The 21,337-nt window shown below is 38.2% G+C and overlaps 1 protein-coding gene across 1 annotated transcript in view; it reads right to left on the bottom strand.

Moving 5' to 3' along the window:
- Positions 1–7,752: 7,752 nt before the first annotated feature.
- Positions 7,753–21,337, bottom strand: part of dagla (diacylglycerol lipase, alpha) — an 84,144-nt gene continuing 70,559 nt past the window's right edge. Inside the window, exons 19-20 of the mRNA XM_010890501.5 lie at positions 14,017–14,189; positions 7,753–12,990 (exon numbers count right to left, since the gene is read on the bottom strand). Of these exons, the coding sequence (XP_010888803.2) occupies positions 11,898–12,990; positions 14,017–14,189 (1,266 nt within the window). The 3' untranslated portion in view covers positions 7,753–11,897. The remainder of the gene's footprint in view (positions 12,991–14,016; positions 14,190–21,337) is intronic.

Below are 21,337 nucleotides of genomic sequence, written 5' to 3'. Positions count from 1 at the left end.
CTTACATGATGATACACGCTTCGCTACCGCGCAGAACTACATGAACTTCATGCTGACCTTTTAGCTTATGATGGAGAACATATGATTTGGCTTCACAAAATATAGTGAGACTTTGAAAAGAAATACATTATTATTAATATTACTATATTGTTCGCAAAATATCATCTACACAAGTACATTTTCAACGTCCGAAATGCAATTTGTAGCCCTACAAATTAGCGTTATATCTAAAAACAATGTCGGTTTTCTAAGAATAATTTACTGTTATCTATGTACCCCTGGCGACTGTTTATTGTGTTTTGTTCGTTTTACATCTATATTTGATAATTGTTACAATAAAAAACAGACTATCTGAACTGTCCAGATGTAAAAGCTCTGTCCTCTCCAGTCAAATGATAAAATCACAATTGCCAGTTCAAAGAACATTGACTGGTTAGGCTACTTGAAGAACACAAATATGGCCTTAAATCTTTATTTCCTAACACATATCTCAAAGTCACTCAAACAAATTCTCCCTTCTGGTCAAAAATGGGAATGTGCTTAATTCAAAATCAGAGAATTCTCCATAAATTATAGGTGTTAAGTTGAAGTTTCACTAATTGTAGACATCAATAGATGCTGCAACAAGGAAATTATATCAGAGGAAGAAAGGAATGAAATTCTTATATTACAATCTAAACTAGATAATATATACATGGAGAAATCTAATGGAATCTAATGGAGCATATGTACAACCCAGAACAAGATGGATAGAGCAAGGAGAAAAAAAAATACATAATATTTTTGTAGACTAGAAAAACAACATCAGGTTAAAACAATATAAAATCTCTCTAAAAACTCTCTAGACTGAAGACCCTGAATTGATTGCACAAGAACTCCATAATTTATACAAAAGTTGGTACTCGTCCTCTTTGACGGTATGAAAGAGCATATTCCTCAAGTTTATGTCAAATTCAAAGAAGTGGGTGAGGCTGATTTGCAAATAGAGAAATTAGATACTGCACAATAATAACCTACGGTAAATCACCACGCCCAGATGTCCTCATGTCTAATTTTTACACTTTTGTTGGGGAAAGAAATACGTGAATTGATACTCTTCTTTTGTTGAATGCATTGAAAAACATGCTTCTACCAACAATGAAACAAGGAATACTCATGTTATTACCCAAACCCACCAAAGACTCTCACTATATAGTTAATTTAAGACCTATAACTCTTCTGAATGATTACAAGTTATTTGCCTATATGTATGCAAACCGATTAAGGAACAGTATTTCCCACATTGTCAGTGAAACACAATCTGTATTTCTAAAAGGGCGTTCCATCCACAATAATATTCGACCAGTATTAGATGTTATTGAATATGGGGACCTATGTGAAGATGATGGTTTTATATTATATTTTGATTTCTGCAAAGCCTTTTATATGGTAGAACACAACTTTATCGTCAGGTCTTTACTACACCTTGGTTTTGGTCAATCATTTATTCAGATTATGCAAATGTGGTACTCTGATATTAGTAGTTCAATCTCTCTTCCTCATGTAAAATCTCCACATTTTAACGTTAATCATGGTATTAGACAAGGTTGCCCAACCTCTCCTCTTTTATTTATTATAGCAACGGAAATGTTAGCTATTTTAGTTAAAAACAATGAACATTTGGAAAAATTCAGTATTTTTGTCAGATGTGCACTGATCAGTCAGCTGGCTGATGACACAACTCTATTTCTTAAAAACAAGAGCCTCAGGCCTAAAGCTCAATACGAATAAAGGTGAACTTATGGCTATACACTCATCAGCCATAACATTATGACCACTGACAGGTGAAGTGAATAACACTGATAATCTCATTATCATGGCACCTGTCAGTGGGTGGGATATATTAGGCATCAAGTGAACATTCTGTCCTCAAAGTTGATGTGTTAGAAGCAGGAAAAATGGACAAGCATAAGGATCTGAGCGACTTTGACAAGGGCCAAATTGTGATGGCTAGATGACTGGATCAGAGCATCTACAAAACTGCAGCCCTTGTGGGGTGTTCCTGGTCTGCAATGGTCAGTAACTATCAAAAGTGTTCCAAGGAACGAAAAGCAGTGAACGTTATTGAGAGCTATGCAGAGCAATCTTTTCTATACGACATTTACTGTTTTTACAATTGTACTCATAAGTTTGCATACCCTGGTAGAAATTGTGAAATGTCGGCAATGATTTTGAAAATATGACTGATCATGCAAAACATTTTTTTTTTCAGGATAGTGATCATATGAAGCCATTTATTATCACATAGTTGTTCGGCTTCTTTTTAAATCATAATGATAACAGAAATCACCCAAATGGCCCTGATCAAAAGTTTACATACCCTTGAATGTTTGGCCTTGTTACAGACAACACAAACAGGTGAAATTGGCAATTAAAGGTGAATTTCCCACACCTGTGTTTTTTTAAATTGCAGTTAGTGTCTTAGTGTATTAATAGTCAATGAGTTTGTTTGTGCTTAAGTGGAAGCACTGAGCAGGCTAGATAGTGAGCCAAGGGGAGCTGAAAAGAACTGTCAAAAAACCTGCGTAACAAGGTAATGGAACTTTATTAAGATGGAAAAGGATATAAAAAGATATCCAAAGCCTTGCAAATGCTAGTCACTACTGTTCAATCACTTATTAAGAAGTGAAAGATTCGGGATCATTTGATACCAAGCCAAGGTCAGGTAGACCAAGAAAGATTTCACCCAATACTAACAGAAGAATTGTTCGGGATACAAAGAAAAACCTCAGGAGAAATACAGGCTGCTCTGGAAAAAGACGGTGGGGTTGTTTCAAGGGGCAGAGTACAACAATACTTGAACAAAAATGAGCTGCATGGTCAAGTTGCCAGAAAAAAACTATTACTGCGCCACTTCCATAAAAAAGCCTGGTTACAATATGCCCGACAATACCTTGGCACGCCTCACAGCTTCTGGCACACTGTAATTTGGAGTGACGAGACCAAAATAGAGCTTTATGGTCAAAACCATAAGCGCTATGTTTGGAGAGGGGTCAACAAGGCCTATAGTGAAAAGAGTACCATCCCAACTGTGAATCATGGTGGTGGCTCACTGATGTTTTGGAGGTGTGTGAGCTCTAAAGGCACTGGGAATCTTGTGAAAATTGATGTCAAGTTGAATGCAGCATGTTATCAGAAAATACTGGCAGACAATTTGCATTATTTTGCATGAAAGCTGCACATGGGACACTCTTGGACTTTCCAGCATGACAATAACCCTAAGCATGCTGTCATTGACGCTTAAGGGGGCAATACACAGTATTAAGAACTAAGGGTATGCAGACTTTTGAACAGAGGTCAGTTAATGTTTTTCTTTGTTGCCATGTTTTGTTTTATGATTGTGCCATTCTGTTATGACCTAGAATTAAATGTGAATCCCATAAGAAATAAAAGACGTGTTTTGCCTGCTCACTCATGTTTTCTTTACAAATTTTACCAAAAGTTTTGAGCACAACTGTACATTTGGAATGCATGTTTTATTGCAAGTTAAATTGCAGAAATATTATCTGCTAATCCTATTCAATGTTGATTGGTTTCAGATGTCCTCAGAGTCAACTGATTCTAACCAGTAAGTCCAGACCCTGAGTAGCAGGGCTTGTCAGTTGCCTTGTGGTAGAACGCCTCTATATGGTAAGATACAACTTTTTCCAGGGGTGTGTCAGTTTGGTTCAATGGAACCATGATGAAAGGCTCAGTGTCAAGCACAGGATTGTTTTGTGGGACAATTTGCTGAGCCGGTTTCCGTGGTCTCCAGCTAAAGTTTTCCTTCCGGATTTCTTTTTAGACTTAGATTTGTCCGTGGTGGATACTGACTTCTCTGCATTATCATCAGAAACTGGAAACACCTGTGGTGAAGACGATGCCTCTTTTGGAACAAACAGGCAATAGATGCTCACCCAAACTCTGGACGTCAATATCAGCCGGGGTTCAGCAGGAGCCGGCTCGCTTTCTTTCATCTTGGCAGCAGCCATTATATCTTCTTATTTTATCGCTGGAGATCCTCACAACATCCAAATAAAAAGAATAGTACAATAAGAACTAAGAAAATAGTGCTCAATGTATTGTCTAATTTCGCAGGTGGCTTGATATCAGAAGGGTTTGTCGATTTCTGAACTCTGGATGGGATATTGTGGTTGACCTTCTGTGCTTTTAGAGCATGAGTATGAAGATTTGAACATGTCGTTGTCACCATGGAATGGCTTAGTCTTGTAACCCTGTAGAAGAGGCTACTGTTTCTCCACAACTTTCTGGAACATTGTTGTTTTATCGTGGAGAGTATTATCTTGCAGTTCCAGTATCCATTTATCCAGTTGCCTAACATCAGTCTGTTCTGTATCATCAGGGTTGTTCAGATCAGATTGGTCGTTAATGGCCATCAAAGTCTTGTGTTCTGGAACAGTCAGAGGCTCTACAAGCTCTGCGGGGACATCAAGGGAGGAAAATCTCAGCTGTCCCACATTACTTTATAAAGAAAGGTGACTAATCATCTTTCTTTATAAAACCTATGAGTATCTCCATCAACCCCTCAGAATTAGTCTATTGTAGCAACAGGGATATTGACACAAGAATGGCCCGTCGGTGACATCAACGTGTTGCGCTCAGGAGATTTGCAGCAACAGGCAATAGGACAGAGAAAAATAAATAAAATAAAAGAACACATTCATGTTACACAGCCTACCCTTCCAGGAGGGTGAGGACATTTTTACAGAAGGTATTCCCTTGTCAATGTAATGCAAATAAAAATACTAGTTGGGTTAGCTGCAATGTGTAAAAGCAAATTGTGGTTATTATTCACTGTCAAACACACTTAAGACATGGTCCAAACATGACATAATAAAACAATTGATTATGACATCAATACTACCAGAATGTTGACTGTAGGCTAGGTTCAACAGCACAAGATTAGGACAACTTCCCAGATAAGAATGGGTTATTGAGGGACCGATGTCAGTGCACAAACCTAAAGCATAAGCAATCTTTCCTCTGAAGGAACTTTGTCACTGCCTTTTAAATTGGATTTAACCTTGTGCAAGCAGGTCAAAACACGCACATGTCTACAACATGCCTTTCCTTATGTCATTTACCAGATTCATTGATCTCTGCCATTAGTAAGAGGGTTACACATAATATGGCCACTCAACCAAGTCAGCGGTATTCAGTCAGGAAGGGTTCACGTGATAAGCGACATGCACTACTGTAAGCCTGTTGGCTTTGCATTGGGAGCGCACTGAGTTCAGAAGTCAATGTTCAAATTATTTGACCTTTGAACACAGTGACTGTTGAGGGATGTAGGATGGGAGGGGCACAGCTGTGATGGAAAGTGCAGTGACATCCTCTATTTAAAACAATGTTTTTTCCAGGCATAATGCAGCTCTTGTTTTTCCCATGGTTTGAGATGGAGCAGGCCTACTAGATGAGGAAATTGCCTGCTCTGTCTGGATCCCCCGGATGTGTATATACATTTGATTTATATTCTCTATCAAAAATATTGGTTGAAAATTCCTGTACATTTGAAATCACTTTTCTATAAAACTAAGCCCACGGGCTCTAGAGAATTGTCTTCAACTACTACAACCAAACACTGCCCCAAGAGGCATATCTCACAGATGGCCTCCTCCCTGACAGGCATCCTGTCCAGTTGAGGGTTGTATATATATATATGTGGGGAGGGGTTATAGATTTGTCAGTTGAGGGTTGTATATATGTATGTGGGGAGGGGTTATAGATTTGTCAGTTGAGGGTTGTATATATGTATGTGGGGAGGGGTTATAGATTTGTCTGTTGAGGGTTGTATGTGTATGTTGGGAGCGGGCTATAATCAATTTGGTTCCAGGGGCATGTTCATGAGGCCTACTGCTGTAGGAAAGAAACTGTTCTTATGGCTGGAGGTTTTGGTCCTGATAGACCCCTGCCACTACAATGGAACTGTCAATTCTGGAGGGGGATGTTAACAGACTGTTCAAGAGACAGAACCCTGGGAAAGAAGCAGGACCTGACGGTGTCTCACCATTCACTCTATACCATTATGCAGATCAGCTTTCTACTGTGTTTATGGACATCTTCAACACCTCACTGGAGACCGGGATTAAATCCTCAGACCCATCGTCAGGTGCAGTGGGACCTGGGTTCCTCCTAGTGCAGAACAATACCAGGCCTCATGTGGCCAGAGTGTCTAGGCAGTTCCTGGATGATAAAGGCATTGATGCCATTGACTGGCCCTCACTTTCCCAAGACCAGAATCCAATTGAAAACCTCTGGGACGTTATGTATCCACCGCCGCCAAGTAGCGCCACAGACTGTCCAGGAGCTTACTGTTGCCCTGATCCAGGTCTGGGAGGAGATCCCCCAGGACACCATCTGCTGTCTCATCAGGAGCATGTCCAGACATTGTCGGGAGTGCATACAGGCATGTGGGGACATACACACTACTGAGTCACATTATGAGTTGACTTGCTGAAATTCACAAAGTTGGAACAAGCTGTGATTTCAATTGTTTACTTAGATTTTCAGTCAGTGTTTGAATCTGACCCTCAATTGGTTAGTGATTTTGGTTTCCATTGACCATTGTTACTTCATTTTGTTCTCAACGAATAACACAATGTACAGAAAAGATTTTGATCTTTAATATATATCGTTCATCGAGACCTGAGTGATTTCTGTGATTGTTTTTTTTTTTGAGCAGTGGATTTACTGAGGGTGCCAACATTAGCGGAGGGCACTGTATGTTGTGCCCTATAGTCACCTGCCACTACTATATCATGTCAGCACTTTGTTATACCATAATCACATTTACAGAAGTAATTAGATCTTATGTCCCTCGAAATTGAGATTAGGGACCTCCTGTTTTCATTGATCATCTATGTGGTAAATTCAATTTATTGGACATAATCTGAAAATGCACACACATCTGCAGCACTCCATTAATCAGGCTTTTCATTGGAGAGTGGCCAGACAGAATCCACTCCTCAGTAAGAGGTACATAACAGCCATCTTGGACTATGCCAAAAGTCTCCAAAAGCACTCTCATGAGAAACCAAATTCACTGGTTTGATTAAATCAAGGATGAAAAAAAGATTTAACTCTAAGGTCTGACTGCCAAGTGTCATAGCTTGAGGAAACCAGTCACTGCTCATCTGACCAATATTGTCCCTAGAGTAAAGCATGGTGGTCTCAGCACAATGCTGTGGGGATGTTTATTCAATGGCAGTTACTGGAGGACTAGTCAGGATTCAGGGAAAAATTATCAAAGCAAAGTACTTACGTACATTTGTTATTTGATTTTTTCCAAAATAAATTTGCAAATATTTCTGAAAAAGCTTTGTGAAGAAAAAATGAATGTAATCCATTTTAGAATAAGGCTGTAATGTAACAAAATTTGAAATAAGTGAAGGGGTCTGAATACTTTCTAAATGCATTGTACATTGGCATAAAACAGTATACAGTATATAATAATTTACAGGTGAATATTTGAACACAGAATCAACTGAAGCAAAATGGTCAGACTACAGACTACATCCTGTCATTTGAGCTGTTTCATGAGTTTGTTGTCCCTGAACCACTCATTTCAAATGTCACTGGTAAAGTCTGTTTGGATGAAAAAGTCTGCTGAATGACATGTTATGGCCAGAGCATAATTAAACATATTAGGCATATCTACTTCAAAACATGGTATGTAGCTGTTTGAGAGGTTATCAAATAGAAATGACCAAGTCATTTTCTCTGAAATTGGTTTTGCTTTATTTTAATACAGGCAGGGCAGTGAGGGGTGGCGAGGGCTGAATACATTCCCATTCTGGAAAGGGTAGCAAACCAGGTAAACATGGACAAGACATTTATATTTTTTTCTTCCAACACAGACTAATTTCTGTTGATCAATTCTATAAAAGTCTGGCATGTAGATCTTTCCCACTAAATATAATTCTATTTTCAAATACTTATATATATATATATATATATATAAGTTGATATTGATATAGATTTGTAATATACTTGTTACCATAATATAGTCCTTTTCTAAATTTTTCTATTGGAATTTAATATTTTTTTTTTACAAAGACAGGAAACAAGACGTCTGCATATATATAATATCACAAAGACAGTGTTATATATTTCATGGTGGATAAGTACTGTGATGTCTGCCTATAGTGGTGCTGAGACACTGGCCTGTACTCCTTATAACAAAAAAGCTATTTTACACTGGTTGTGCAACACTGGTGCAAAGCAGACTGCCGTGAGAGCATGGATTGTGGTGTTAAACTGTCAACTGCCACAGTAAGGCTTGTTGAGTGACACCAAAGCAAAGACATTTCTACTACAGCTTCTATTGGTCATCACAATGACCGCATTAAAAAGCTTTGTAGTGTATAAGAGGTCACTGTAATGACCTTACCCCACTTCTTTTTAGTCTCTGGCTCCCATTACCTTTGCGGCCTCTGGAAGAACTTATTGTGGCTATGATGACACCCATGAAATGTAACTTTTCCCAGCAACTTAAATAACTTATTAAATGCAAACCAAACAGTTACAAGAGTAATAAGGATAAAAATACCATCAATAATATTAAGATACAACAGTAATGGTAATAAATAATGAAGTCCAACCAATACAACCATACTGATATGAGATGTTTTTCACATGTTTAAGTGAAATGTAGTGAAACAGTGTATTTTTAAGTTAAGATATGCTGAAAACAAACCAGTTTAAAGAGGACCAGAGAAATAGAAATCACTGACATAATTGTGTACTCACGCATGAGTAAGAGAGAATTTTCTATAATGAACCTACAGTCAGTTTTCGCATAATTGGCTTGGTAAAACAGCCGGAGAGAGCATGTTTTATGAAATACTGTGCATTGTAGGGATGGCATTCTTCCCACTGCGTTCTAAACAGAATCATCGGATTGGCTGATAAAAAGGAGCAATACCCAACTGTATCTTCTCAGAGTTTAACTTTAAAACCTGCCTCTTTGTTTTTGTGTACATTTTGCACTATTTCAATTAACAACCATATTGTCTCTTATAAATCCATTTGGTAATAGGTTTTTGGCAAAAAGGGTAGAAAATATGGATTTGGATATTTGAGACGGTATCCATTGCAAAAAGAGTGGCTGACTGCAGAGCTATTCCTTAAAATAAATTGCTACTACCTTCCTCATGCACTATAAAAAAGACCAAAATAAACAACACTTCCAGAGACTGTAGTAAAAACCTGTCACAATCACTGTTTTAAGACACATGAATTCTGTATAATTTACGCTAGTTATTGTTAACTTTTTCTGGTTAGTGGATCAAACAGAATTTGGCGATGCCTGCGGTACCAATGGATTACCTACACAAGTGCATTTTATCATTAAGCCTATGGTCTTACGATTCTTCTCAAGTATCTTCTGTTAGACAGGTCAAGTAAGGCCAGTGGTCCTATCAACTGGGAAGCACTGATCTACACTAGTGATTCTCAAAAGGTGATATTTAGTGGGTTGGTGTCCGAGTAAAAGCAATTTTACAAAAAGCAAATTTCTAAGACCAAATTTCAACAAATACCAGGTAGATAATGTGTAGCAATTTTGTGTAGAAATTATGATTAACATACAGATGCCAAATTTGACAATTTAATATTTTACCAATTTATTTTCTAAAATTAGTCTATTTAATACAGGGCAATTAAAAGTGCTATTTAGATGTTTGTTGTAATCGCAAAGAAGGTAGGTGGCTTGGGCCATAAACTTGATTTGGACAATGTGAAATTGGGAAAGAAGAAAAAATAGAATACAGTACCTGTCAAACGTTTGAACACACCTACTTATTCAAGTTCTTTTTACTCTTTTCCACATTGTAGAATAATAGTCAAGACAACTATGAAATATCACATAGAATTATGCAGTAACCAAAAAAGTGTTCAATCAAAATAAGTTTGTATTTATTGATTCTAGTAGCCATCCTTTGCACACTTTTGGCATTCTCTAAACCAGCTTCATGATGTCACCTGGAATGCTTGAAGAATTTCCCAAATATGCTGAGCACTTGTTGGTTGCTATTCTTTAACTTTGGAGTCCAAATCATCCCAAACCATCTAAATTGGGTTGAGGTAAGGTGATTGTGGAGGCCAGATCATTTATAGCAGCACCATCACTCTCCTTGTTGAAATAACCCTTACTAAAAAAAGTCCCACTAAGCGCAAACCAGATGGGATGGTGTATCACCACAGAATACTGTGGTAACCGTGCTGGTAGTGTGCCTTTAATTTGAAATAATCGCAGATGGTGTCACCGGGAAAGCAACCTCAGACCATCATACCTCATCCTCAATGCTTAACGGTGGTAACCACACATCAGAGATCATCCGTGCACTCACTCTGCATCTCACAAAGGCACAGGAAGCAAAAACTCTTGGATGCAAAACTCTCAGATGCCCACTGATCTAATGTCCATTTTCAATGTTACTTGGCCCAAGCAAGTCTCTTTATTGGTGTCCTTTAGTAGTGGTTTATTTGCAGTAATTCGACAATGAGCACCTGATACATGCACTCTCCGCTGAACAGTTGATTTTTAGATGTCAGTTATTTGAACTCTGTGAAGTATTTATTTTTGCTGCAATCTGAGGTGCAGTTATGTGCCGATTTCTGAGACTGGTAACTCTAATGAACATATCCTCTGTAGAAAAGGTAACTCTAGGTCTTTTTCTGCAGCAGCATCATAGTGCTTGATGGGTTTTGGGACTGCATTTGAAGAAACAATGAAAGTTCTAGAAATGTTCCGGATAAACGGACCTTCGTGTTTTAAAGTAATGATGAAATCTTGTTTCTCTTTGCTTATTTGAGCTGTTCTTGACATTCTATGGACTACCACAGTACAGATATAATGGTCTTCTGTAATTAGAATAACCCAACTTTTAATATAAATTAATTCCAATTGACTACCTTATGAAGCTGGCTGAGAGAATTCAAAGAGTGTGAAAAGTTGTCATTAAGGAAAAGTGTGGCTGCTTTGAAAAATCTACAATATGAAATGTATTTTGAGCTGTTTTTTGAACCCTTTTTTGGTTACTACATAATTCTGTGTTATTCCAAAGTTGTGATGTCTTTGATATTATTACAATGTGGAAAATTATCTCCAAAAATAAAGAAACACCAATTAATGTCTAGATGTCTCCAAACTCTTGACTGATGCTGTATATATATATATACTTTACTCATTTCATAAATCTGGACAATAATCATGCAAAAATGCCAATCTAGTTCAATGTGTCCTGGAGCAAATCCAGATGAGAACCACTGATCTACATCCATTCTCCTTCACACCATCATTTATTGAAAGATCTGAGGAAGAAACCATCACAATCTTTCTCTAACTGTTCATCAATGCCTCGGTTTTCACCTTCCTGATTTTGAAAATTAGTACGTTTTACGAGCTGTTCAGGGAAGAATGTAAGGTCATTGTGTTGATGTGCAAATGCAAACCCAACCTAGTGTCTAACTCCTCGCTATCCCTGTTGTCTCCCATGTGATAGAGTCGTAACTGGATGACTTTAATGCTACCATGTGTTCATGTGAGATAGTGTGTTGGAATGAGTCAGTGGTAAGGCTATTCAACCCAAAGAAACACAGGCCCGTAGCATGCAGACAGAGATTAAAACATATTACAATAGTAGTTAAAATTCTGTACACAGCATTCAATGTTTGACACCTGAAAATTGAAAAATAGTTTTTCATCTCAGTCTTATTCATTATGGTCCGCGTAATATCACGTCTTTAAGGTACTGTAACAGCATCGCAGATTGCATTCCATGGCATGCATGTTCAGTGATAGTTTATTATCAGATGACGCACCAACAGAATAAGGAAAGATGAGAGTGAATAGGCTCCTACACCATAGATGCCAGGACATTTTCTTCTGGGTAGGGACACGGGGTGGAGGTTCGTAGTGAGTGTGTGGGAGGTGGTGCTCCATCAGCAGGAGAGAGGTCATTGAGCTCACCAGAGGAAGAAAGAGGGAATGAAGGTGAGAGGGAGATGCCAGAAGAAGGGTCAGCAGACCCAGCAAAGGTACGGGGGGGCTTGGGGACCAAGTTTGGCTCCTGTGTGGCCCGAGCCAGAAGCTGTCTATCTTCTCTTTGTCCTTCCCCTGGACCCTCTCCTTGACCATATGATCCACGACCTGACTCAGACTCACCATCAGATAGCTCCAGAGGAGGTGAGCCACTGCCATCCAGCCTGAAGAGGGAATCCAAGTACTGTGCAAACTCCAACACTAGTTGGCTAGGGTTGCCATTGGACAGTTGGGCTAGTGGGGTGGAGGCAGAGGGCACTGTTTCCAGCTTGAGTTGCCTCTCTCCTGTGTCTGTTTCCCATTCTTCTTCCTCTGCTCTCTCCTCCCCATTGCTGATCTGTGGACTGAGGGGAGCATTAGGGGTGCAGCCTGGGCTGTAAACGCCAGGCATTTGATAGCACTCCCCATCAGGGACTGTCTCTGGGGTGGCGCAAGGCTCTTTTTGTGTGAAAGGCTGACCTATTACATTCATGGCCAGTGGTGTTAGGGATTGGTGGCTGCTGTAGCGCGGGGTGGCAGGAGAGAGGCGCATTGAGCCAGACCCCAGGGGAGTAAAGTAGGGTCCTGCCTCTCCCAGGTCGTGCTCTGGGCTGGCCTGGTAGAGGCAATCGGCAGCCAGCAGTTCAGTGCGGGAACTGAGAGATGGGTTCTCCTCAGGAATCGGTGCGTTCATCTGGAAAGGGAGACATCCCAACATAGGTGAGCCCCTCAGTACAGCGGAGGAGCGTCGGGAGTCCAGGCTATACAGGGACTCCGCATCAGACAGACTCTCCATCACAGCTAGGGGGGCATGGCGGTCTTTCAGCTCCACAGTAAGGCGCTCCCTGGCCCCCCGCAGAACCACTGGCACTGGGGGAGGGGGACACTCTGCAAAGCCATCCAGTGAAATCTCAGATCGAGCGCAGGAACTGAGAAAAGGAAAAGGGAAAGATTGGAAAGATTAACCAAATGGGTTAACATTATTGGTCACAGTCACAAGAGTAACAAAAGGGAAATAAAGAATGAAGGGTATACTAGAGACCATACAGATGGCAATGATACAGTAAAGGGGTTGGAGCACAGAGTGGTAGGAGATTGGAACAAAGTTGCATTTCACACTCACTAACTGGACATTAGGCTAATTTTGTGGATTAAAATATTCACACTCTTGCTCTTGATTTCAATAATTCCCCATTTCTTAAAAAAAAAAGAAGAGGAAAAAGTTGTTCTCACAATAACACAGTATCCAACAAAATCTAACAACTGAAATGTTATACTCATTTCATATTTGAAAAAATCCTGACACAAACTAGCTACTGGCCTTTGTCAAGCTCTTTGTCAAGAGCTGAAATCTGGTTTGCAGCTGATAGTAGGGCCAAGTTACAAGTAGAGGAGTGCAGATGGTAACAAGAACATATCAACAGTAGTTACCTTTGTCAAATATTAGGTCTGATTAGTAATCCTTGCTATTTTTAAAGGATAGGACAGTCACTGATATTATAATTTTTTTTTATAAGGCTTTTGTTGACAATGCAATTTGGAAATGTCAATATTAATGTGAAGAAACCAAATGTTTCTGAATTTGTTTTACTGAAAATTGGTGAAATAGGAAATTATTATTTAAGTTTAAGTGTGTGAATTTTTTCTGGGGAGGGGAGACCGTATGTTGCCAATAATCTGGAGCCAGAACAATGACTGTGGGTCAGAGAAAAAGGAGTGTGCATGGGAAAAAGTAAATGGCAGAGTAAAAGCCGTTACGCGTTGTTTCTTAACACTGCCAAGGGGATGTGCGCTACCTGGCCTTGAAGAAAAACTCACATTCAGGGATAAGGTGCATTCTTGCAGACTCTTGCAAATAACATACACATGCACGAGACTGACAACATATTTCCAGTCTCGGTCCATGAGCCTCCCAAAGCTGCACCGATCTCCCCAAAGTCTTCCAGTGGACTAACCGAATGCTGCTGTTCCTGCGGTGGTGGGTGGTGGGGGTGGGCTGCTGGGAGGCAGGAGGGGGAGCAGCTGCCATGAAGATGGTCTCTGGGTTCAGGTCCACCTCGGTTGGGCTCACCATGATTTTAGCAGCTGACAGAAGGGCCGTCTTCCCTTTGTTATAGTTCTCCAACACCTGTCAAAAAACAACGAGAGTGAGAGCAGTCAAAAAAAGTTAATTTACAGTCTAAATTTACCTGCATTACCTGCATAAAGAACAACAACAATAGTCTTTAAGAAAAGAGATGAAAAACCAGTGAACACAAAGTAACAGTAAACACAAAGAGTTAATCAGTAAGGAGAATGTAGTTCGTCAGGAAACAAGAATGACCAGAAATGAACAATTATAAAATTGCCATCAACAGAAGAGGAAGGTTGTACAGGAGTAATATTAGTGGTAATGTTAAGAGTTTCAAAAAACAAGGCATTCGACACAAGTAAAAGGAAAGCTGAAGATCAGAAACACAAAGTCCATCCAACCTCATTGGTTGAACGTAGACCTGGCACACTGAAAGGCAAGGCAAACACCAAACCCAACAAGATAGCAAAGTCACACACCATACCCCTGAATACCAATCTCACACAAACATGCTTCATCTAGACACTCACCTTGCATGTTGTTGTACTAGTATTCCATAATGTCGTTTTATGCCAAATATGTGACATACAGTGCAGTACAAGTATTTGTAGAATTACACAATTTATTTGTTTTGGCTCTGTACTTCAGCATTGTATGGCTGCCACTGGAATTGCCTGACTTGTCTTCATTGATGATATAATGTTTGACAGCAGCATTAGGGTAAATTCTGATGTGTACAGAAACCTTCTCAGCTCAGATACAACCAAATGCCTGAAAATGTGTTGGACACTTCACCTTATAGCAGGACAATGCCTAAAATATACTACTAAAGCAACCAAAGAGTAAGTCAGGGCCAAGAATCGGAATGTTCTTGACTGCCGAAGTCAATCACTCGGCCTGAATCCAATTGAGGCTGTGTTTCACTTGCTGAAGACAAGATGAATGTCCCTAAACAAACAACAAACGTAACTGAAGACGGCTGTAGTAGAGGCCTGGTTGAGTAAAACTAGTGAAGACTTAAAGCACTAATAATATGCAAAAAAAAAAATGTACTTTCAATGCGAAGTACTAAATACGACTTTAAGATTATGTTCATTTGTCCAATCACTTAAATGTGGGAGGGGCACAACAATGTATAGAAAGGGCTGAAATTGCTACATGTTTCATGGATTTAAAAATCCTCAAAAGCTAACAGTCAGCCCTTCAACATATTAGTCATTGTTTCATTTCAAATCCAATGCGCTGGAGTACAGAGTCAGAAAAACTAAACTTGTGTCACTATCCAAATACTCGAATGCTCCATATGCACACCTAAATAGGTTAGATATGAAAACATACAGAGCAAAACAATTGCAACACAGACAGAAGGCAACTCATATTAAAGTAATGGTAATCGCATGACGTCACACTTCAAATTACTGGTTATCTTTAATGAGTTAAACATGAAACGGCATGATTCAAAATGCACAATAGCATGAATACATAGACAAAACATTAAATAATTAGACAACAGAATAAAATAGAATAAAATAACACAGGTTTGAAATGTTATGACAAACATTAATGACAAACATTAAAGCACACCATTGTGGATTCATTGATTCAACTTGGAAGACTATGGAACGCCTTTTTGTATCTCTGCATCTTTTAATTACTACATTATAACCATTATTTGAATAAAAAAACAGATATAGAGCTATCGTGAAAACAATGATCAGCAACTGGAAGTTGCCTTGCAAGTTCCTTTGGATTTTCATAGCAATGATTTTGATTCATGTGGCTAAATTAAGTTGCTGTATTAAAACAGTTGAACTTAAGAATGACTTCATAGACAGACGTACTATAACGAACCAAATAAGAAAGCTTTGGGGCAACAGGGCTGGTAAGCTAACTAGAGTTGTTGAACGGTGTCCAAACAATGAACAACAAAGAAAACAGTCTTACAAATTAGGAGTATAGAAATTATAACATGATTAAACCTTGCTAATTATGTAACTGGAACAGATGTTGTTTTGATGAGAAAAAAAAGAACCATCAGCTTGTTTTTTCTGGCTAGCTTTCCCAGCTAAACAGACATTGGACCTAGCTAGGCAGGTTTTTTTACGGGAGAATACTGTTTACATCCACCAGCTAGTTAGCTTCTCAGTTTGTTTTCTTGGTCAGCAGTTCTTGATAATAGCATACATACCTGTGACATATGTGTTACAAGTGACAGTATTACTACTATGTAAATTGAACATAAATGTAAAAAAACTACAAAACGACGTACTTATTCAAGTTCTGAATGGTGAGTAAACTTATTTGATGTGTCAAATAATGCAATTTAACATGTTAATTTAGAAATGCAAAGACCCACACAGATTTCTATAGCTAATAGATTATATATATATTTTTACTTGTTTGTTTGGCTACTACCAGCCAATCTTTGGGATTGGGTTGGCAGCATCTCAGGTCATCGCTGTATACTATCCTCTAGTAATATTGCCATCCCCTATTTTTTCTTTCTTGCTTACTTGAATGTAGTTTGAGAAAGAATCAATTGAAACACTTTCAATTTCCCACATTATAAACAAAGTCTGCAATTAAAACACCAAAGCATGCCCAGCAACAACAAATATAGCACATCACTAGCAACACCATATTCAATACAGACCCAGATCTAAATAAAAACAAAAGTCACAAACAGAAAGTGTGTAAAACAAATTAACCAGATAGTGCATCTCTAATAGTCAGCAACCTGGATGACAGAGGAAGATAATGTTGAGGTTACAAACTGATGAGAACACCCTTGTTTAAGATTATCATCAACAAAACAGTTTTAAAAGTCTGCAGAAAATTTTCTTACAAAACCATGTAAATTTACTTTATACTCTGATGAATATTATCTCTATTTTTTGAGGAAAGTGTCTTTTGTAAATAAAAAGTAAATGTTTGGCACATTTTGAAGTTTGTCTCCTCAAATTCTTATTACCAAAATGAATCACAATTAAATACTCTGGTCACTTCATAACATTTCGACAAAAAAAAAGAATCCATAAACTACAATGATATACTCGTTTACACCCAATCATATGAAAAAGTAAGTACAACCCCTGGAAATATATATTTTAAAAATGTAAATTATTCAAATACATTCAGTCAGATAATATTATAGTCACATTTAATTTTCTTGAGAATGACCCGAGTGACTGCAGTGAGTACGTGAGCTAGAGTAGGGGAATCAGACCACTCCAAAGCCTAGCACACCCTGCTCACTCAGGACACCTTGATCAAATCCAATTAGGAACAGTAAGATTCCACAAGGAATAACAAGGATGGTTACTGTTGGAGAGATAGGAAACCTTACTCCATCTAGAAAAAATTTTAGTTAATTAGGATGTCGGATTAATTATTTCGTAATATCCTTATTTGGAGCTATAGTGAAAGGTAAAAAAGGTTTGTAAGACAGGGTGGGGAAGCAAAGGTTGAATGTGTTGGAATGGAAAGTTGAGTGCAGTCCATTTCTGCCTGGACAGGTGATGTGGGGTATTTGAAAACTATATTGTGGGAAATGGAGGTGCATTGGACCATACATGTTCTGAAGGGATTAATGAGAGGGTACTGCCAGTTGTACCTGTAAGGAGAGTAGAAGGTTTCTATAAGGATTGTGGAGGAAAGGGCAGGTCTATTTGTGGGGTATTGCTTGAGAGTAAGAGGATGAGTGTGAAATATGACAGGTTTCCTGGATAAAGGGGCATTCAACAATTGGGAGAATGCCCCTTTATCCACACTATCAGAATGCAGTGCAGTGCAGTGCAGAATGCAGTGCAGTGCATTCTGATAGTATTCAGAGCCTTTCACAGTGCAGGTTAGAGCAAAAACCAAGCCATGAGGTCGAAATAATTGTCCATAGAGCTATGAGATGGGACTGTGTCGAGGCACAGATCTGGGGAATAGTACCAAAACATTTCTGCAGCATTGAAGGGGCTCCATCATTGTGAAATGGAAGAAGTAAGGAATAACCAAAAGTACATTTTAGAATAGGGCTGTAATGTAAAAAATGTGAAGGGGTCTGAATCAGGGCCGGTTCTAGGCATAAGCGACATAAGTGATGGACCGCTAGTGAGCTGCTAGTGAGACCCCAACCGCTAGGGGAGAGGGTGCCTCAAATCTAAGTTTGCGTAAGTTCCCCAAAAGGCAAGAGCCAGCACTGGTCAGAATCCACTGTAGAGAGTTGGTCTTTTTGGGGGCTGTTTTTCATTGGTTCAGTCAGGGAAAGGGATCTTAAGTGAAGAGTTACAGGGAGGCTCTGAAACAAAAGACAGAGATGGTCAATCTGAAACCAGAGGGGTAGAGGGATGCACTATTATGGGAGTAGAGGGTCTATCGGAAACAGCCGCAGGGAGTGGGTCTTTGTGGTTATCAGAAGAGATATTAGAAATAGGAGAAAAACAGAGTGGGTCTTTACTCGTATCAGAAACGTTATTTGAAAGAGTGTTAGAAAGCAAATATTTGTAGGGATTAGATGAGGTATCGGAAAACAGTTTGACACAGGGCAGCTCTGTTTCAGCGTTTATGACCAGAGTACAAGATGGTTGGCCTTCATCCTCCATCTCCACTGGCTCTGCATATGCCTGCTCAAAACTGAGTTCAAATGGTTCCAATACCTGCAGAGACATCATAAGTATCACAGACAGACATGCTGTACAGACACACATACATTGACGCGCACACACACACACACACTCTTAGCTATTTAAATGGGAACACCCAAAGTTGACTGTCCTTAATAATCCCAGTTTTACTAATACTTTTACTAAACTTTACCATAACCCTAACCTAACTTTAACTTCCACAACTTTTAAAATGTATGCCTAAACCTAACCTAGCCCTAATACCTTACCCATTGGTAATGCCTAATCCTAATTGCCCAATTTTACCTTAACCCACTGAAAAAGCAAAAAGTTTTCTTAGACATCAGTGCTCTGGAGCATTTAAAAAAAAAATATCAAGGATCTCCATTTACTCCCAGTCCCTGCAGCTAAAAAACATCCCTGCAGCATTATGCTGCAACCACCATGCTTCACCCTAGAGATGGTATTGGCCAGGTGATGCATGGTACCTGGTTTTCCCCAGATATGATGCTTGGCATTCAAGCCAAAGGTATCTTGGTTTCATCAGACCAGAACATCCTATTTCTTATGGTCTGAGAGTCCTTTAGGGTGCCTTTACAGACAATTCCTTCAACCTCATGTCTGTTTTTCTTTTGGAGCTGTGATGAAACTCCATGGAACCCAAATTTATTGGTAACACTTTACAATAAGGATACAGTAATAATAATTATTAAATGCATTAACTGACATGGCTTCATGACTTATTAATGCATCTATAAAGCCTTGATTATGTGTGCATGTGTTAATAAACACATTAACTAATTATTAGTTAACTGTTGGAACACATAAAGAAACATTAACTAATACATTAAAACATAGTGTAAACTAATAGTTAATTAATGCATCTACAAATAACGAACTGTGTGTGGTTGTGTCAATAAACATGTTACTAAATAAATAGGTAACAAATAAAGGACATGTTTAAAAACATCAATCAATGCATTAATATATTGCAATCCAAATCTTAATTAATGAAAATTATCATTGGTGTGCATGTGTTAATAAACATTAATATATCTAGCTAACTGTTGAATGGCCCAATAACAAACATGAATACATACATTAATTTAAATGATTTCATGATGACATAATGCAACTACAGATTCATGATTTGGTGTCTTTCATCATAGCAAAAACAATTAAATGTTTATTATTGAACATAATCAGTTCAAATTAAGTCATTTATTAGAAGGCAACATATAGAATAACCCTAATTCCTTTAACAAACAACACCTTTCCCCCAACTGCTGTCATTTGTTGCTGAATACTGTCCAGTCACAGAAGCCAGGCTTTTGTCCTTTGTGAACATTACCTTACTTGTTACTTGGTGACCTGTTGCATACTTATTTGCTTTTTCTTGTGTCCATCATCAACAATAATAGCTGTTGTCAATCCTGTGTTTTATTTCTTGTTGATATGTCATGATGTTCAAGAACTCATGTGTTACACTCCAAATGTATTGCTTAATTATCACATGTATAATTCTGCTGATTCAACAATCTGTTATATATATACTTTAAACATGCTTGAATGTTCTCACAAAAAACAGCATTTCATTAACTCCAAATTAATATTACCCAAATGTCTGATGCTTTTTATAGTATTTTTATATCTTATTTATTCATGCTAATGACTGTAAAGCAGTATCTTCTAGTTTATTAATGCTTTTAGATGATTATGAACTGTTACATACTGATAATTAATAAATAGTTAAGTTAATATGTTATCCTTATTGTAAAGTCACGACTATTCATTTGTTTATTAATTGCTGAATAGAACTTGCAAATGGTTATAAACTATTAAGTTCTGATAATTAAGTATTAGTTTAAGTAGCTTTGTGAGCCTTGTAAACTGTAAAGTCATAACTACGTTTTTAGCTCATAGTTCATTATTTGTAGATGCATTAATTAACTATTAGTTTACACTATGTTTTAATGTATTAGTTAATGTTTATTGATATGTGTTCCAACAGTTAACTATTACTAAGTTAATATGTTTAATAACACATGCACACAATCAAGGCTTTATAGATGCATTAATAAGTCATGGATCCATGTCAATTAATGCATTTAATAATGATTATTACTGTATCCTTATTGTAAAGTATTACCAATTTATTATTCCCAATACACAGAAGAAGGATGATTCTAAGGAAAAAAAATATCCAAAGATTGCAGAAGTTGGTTGAATATTGGGGTCACCAAGTCACCAAAACTACAGTGAGAGTTATTTGGATGTCTTACCACCTTCTAATTTTATTAAGGCACATTCCCATACCTGGACTTTGTAAATGTCATTGGAAGTTTGACTGTTACCATGTTCTATAGTCAGGCCAACAACTCCAGGTAAGGTCATGTTTTAAAAACAAAAATGTATGGTGGTGGATATGGGATATTGTGGGATTGTGTTGCTTCCAAAGTTACTACAGTTTGTTGCTGAATCTTCCAGCAGGACCTATCCAAAGTATTCCACCAGATAACAAAATGTCTCACTGACACTTTTTGAGAAAATATGTTAGATTGCTTTCATTTATAGCGTAAAATAAAATAAATC

This window comes from Esox lucius, chromosome 2, assembly GCF_011004845.1.
Source record: "Esox lucius isolate fEsoLuc1 chromosome 2, fEsoLuc1.pri, whole genome shotgun sequence".
In the NCBI taxonomy this organism is placed as follows: Eukaryota; Metazoa; Chordata; class Actinopteri; order Esociformes; family Esocidae; genus Esox; species Esox lucius.
The sequence above is the reverse complement of the archived record's forward strand: the minus strand, read 5'-3'. Positions and strand labels throughout refer to the sequence as shown.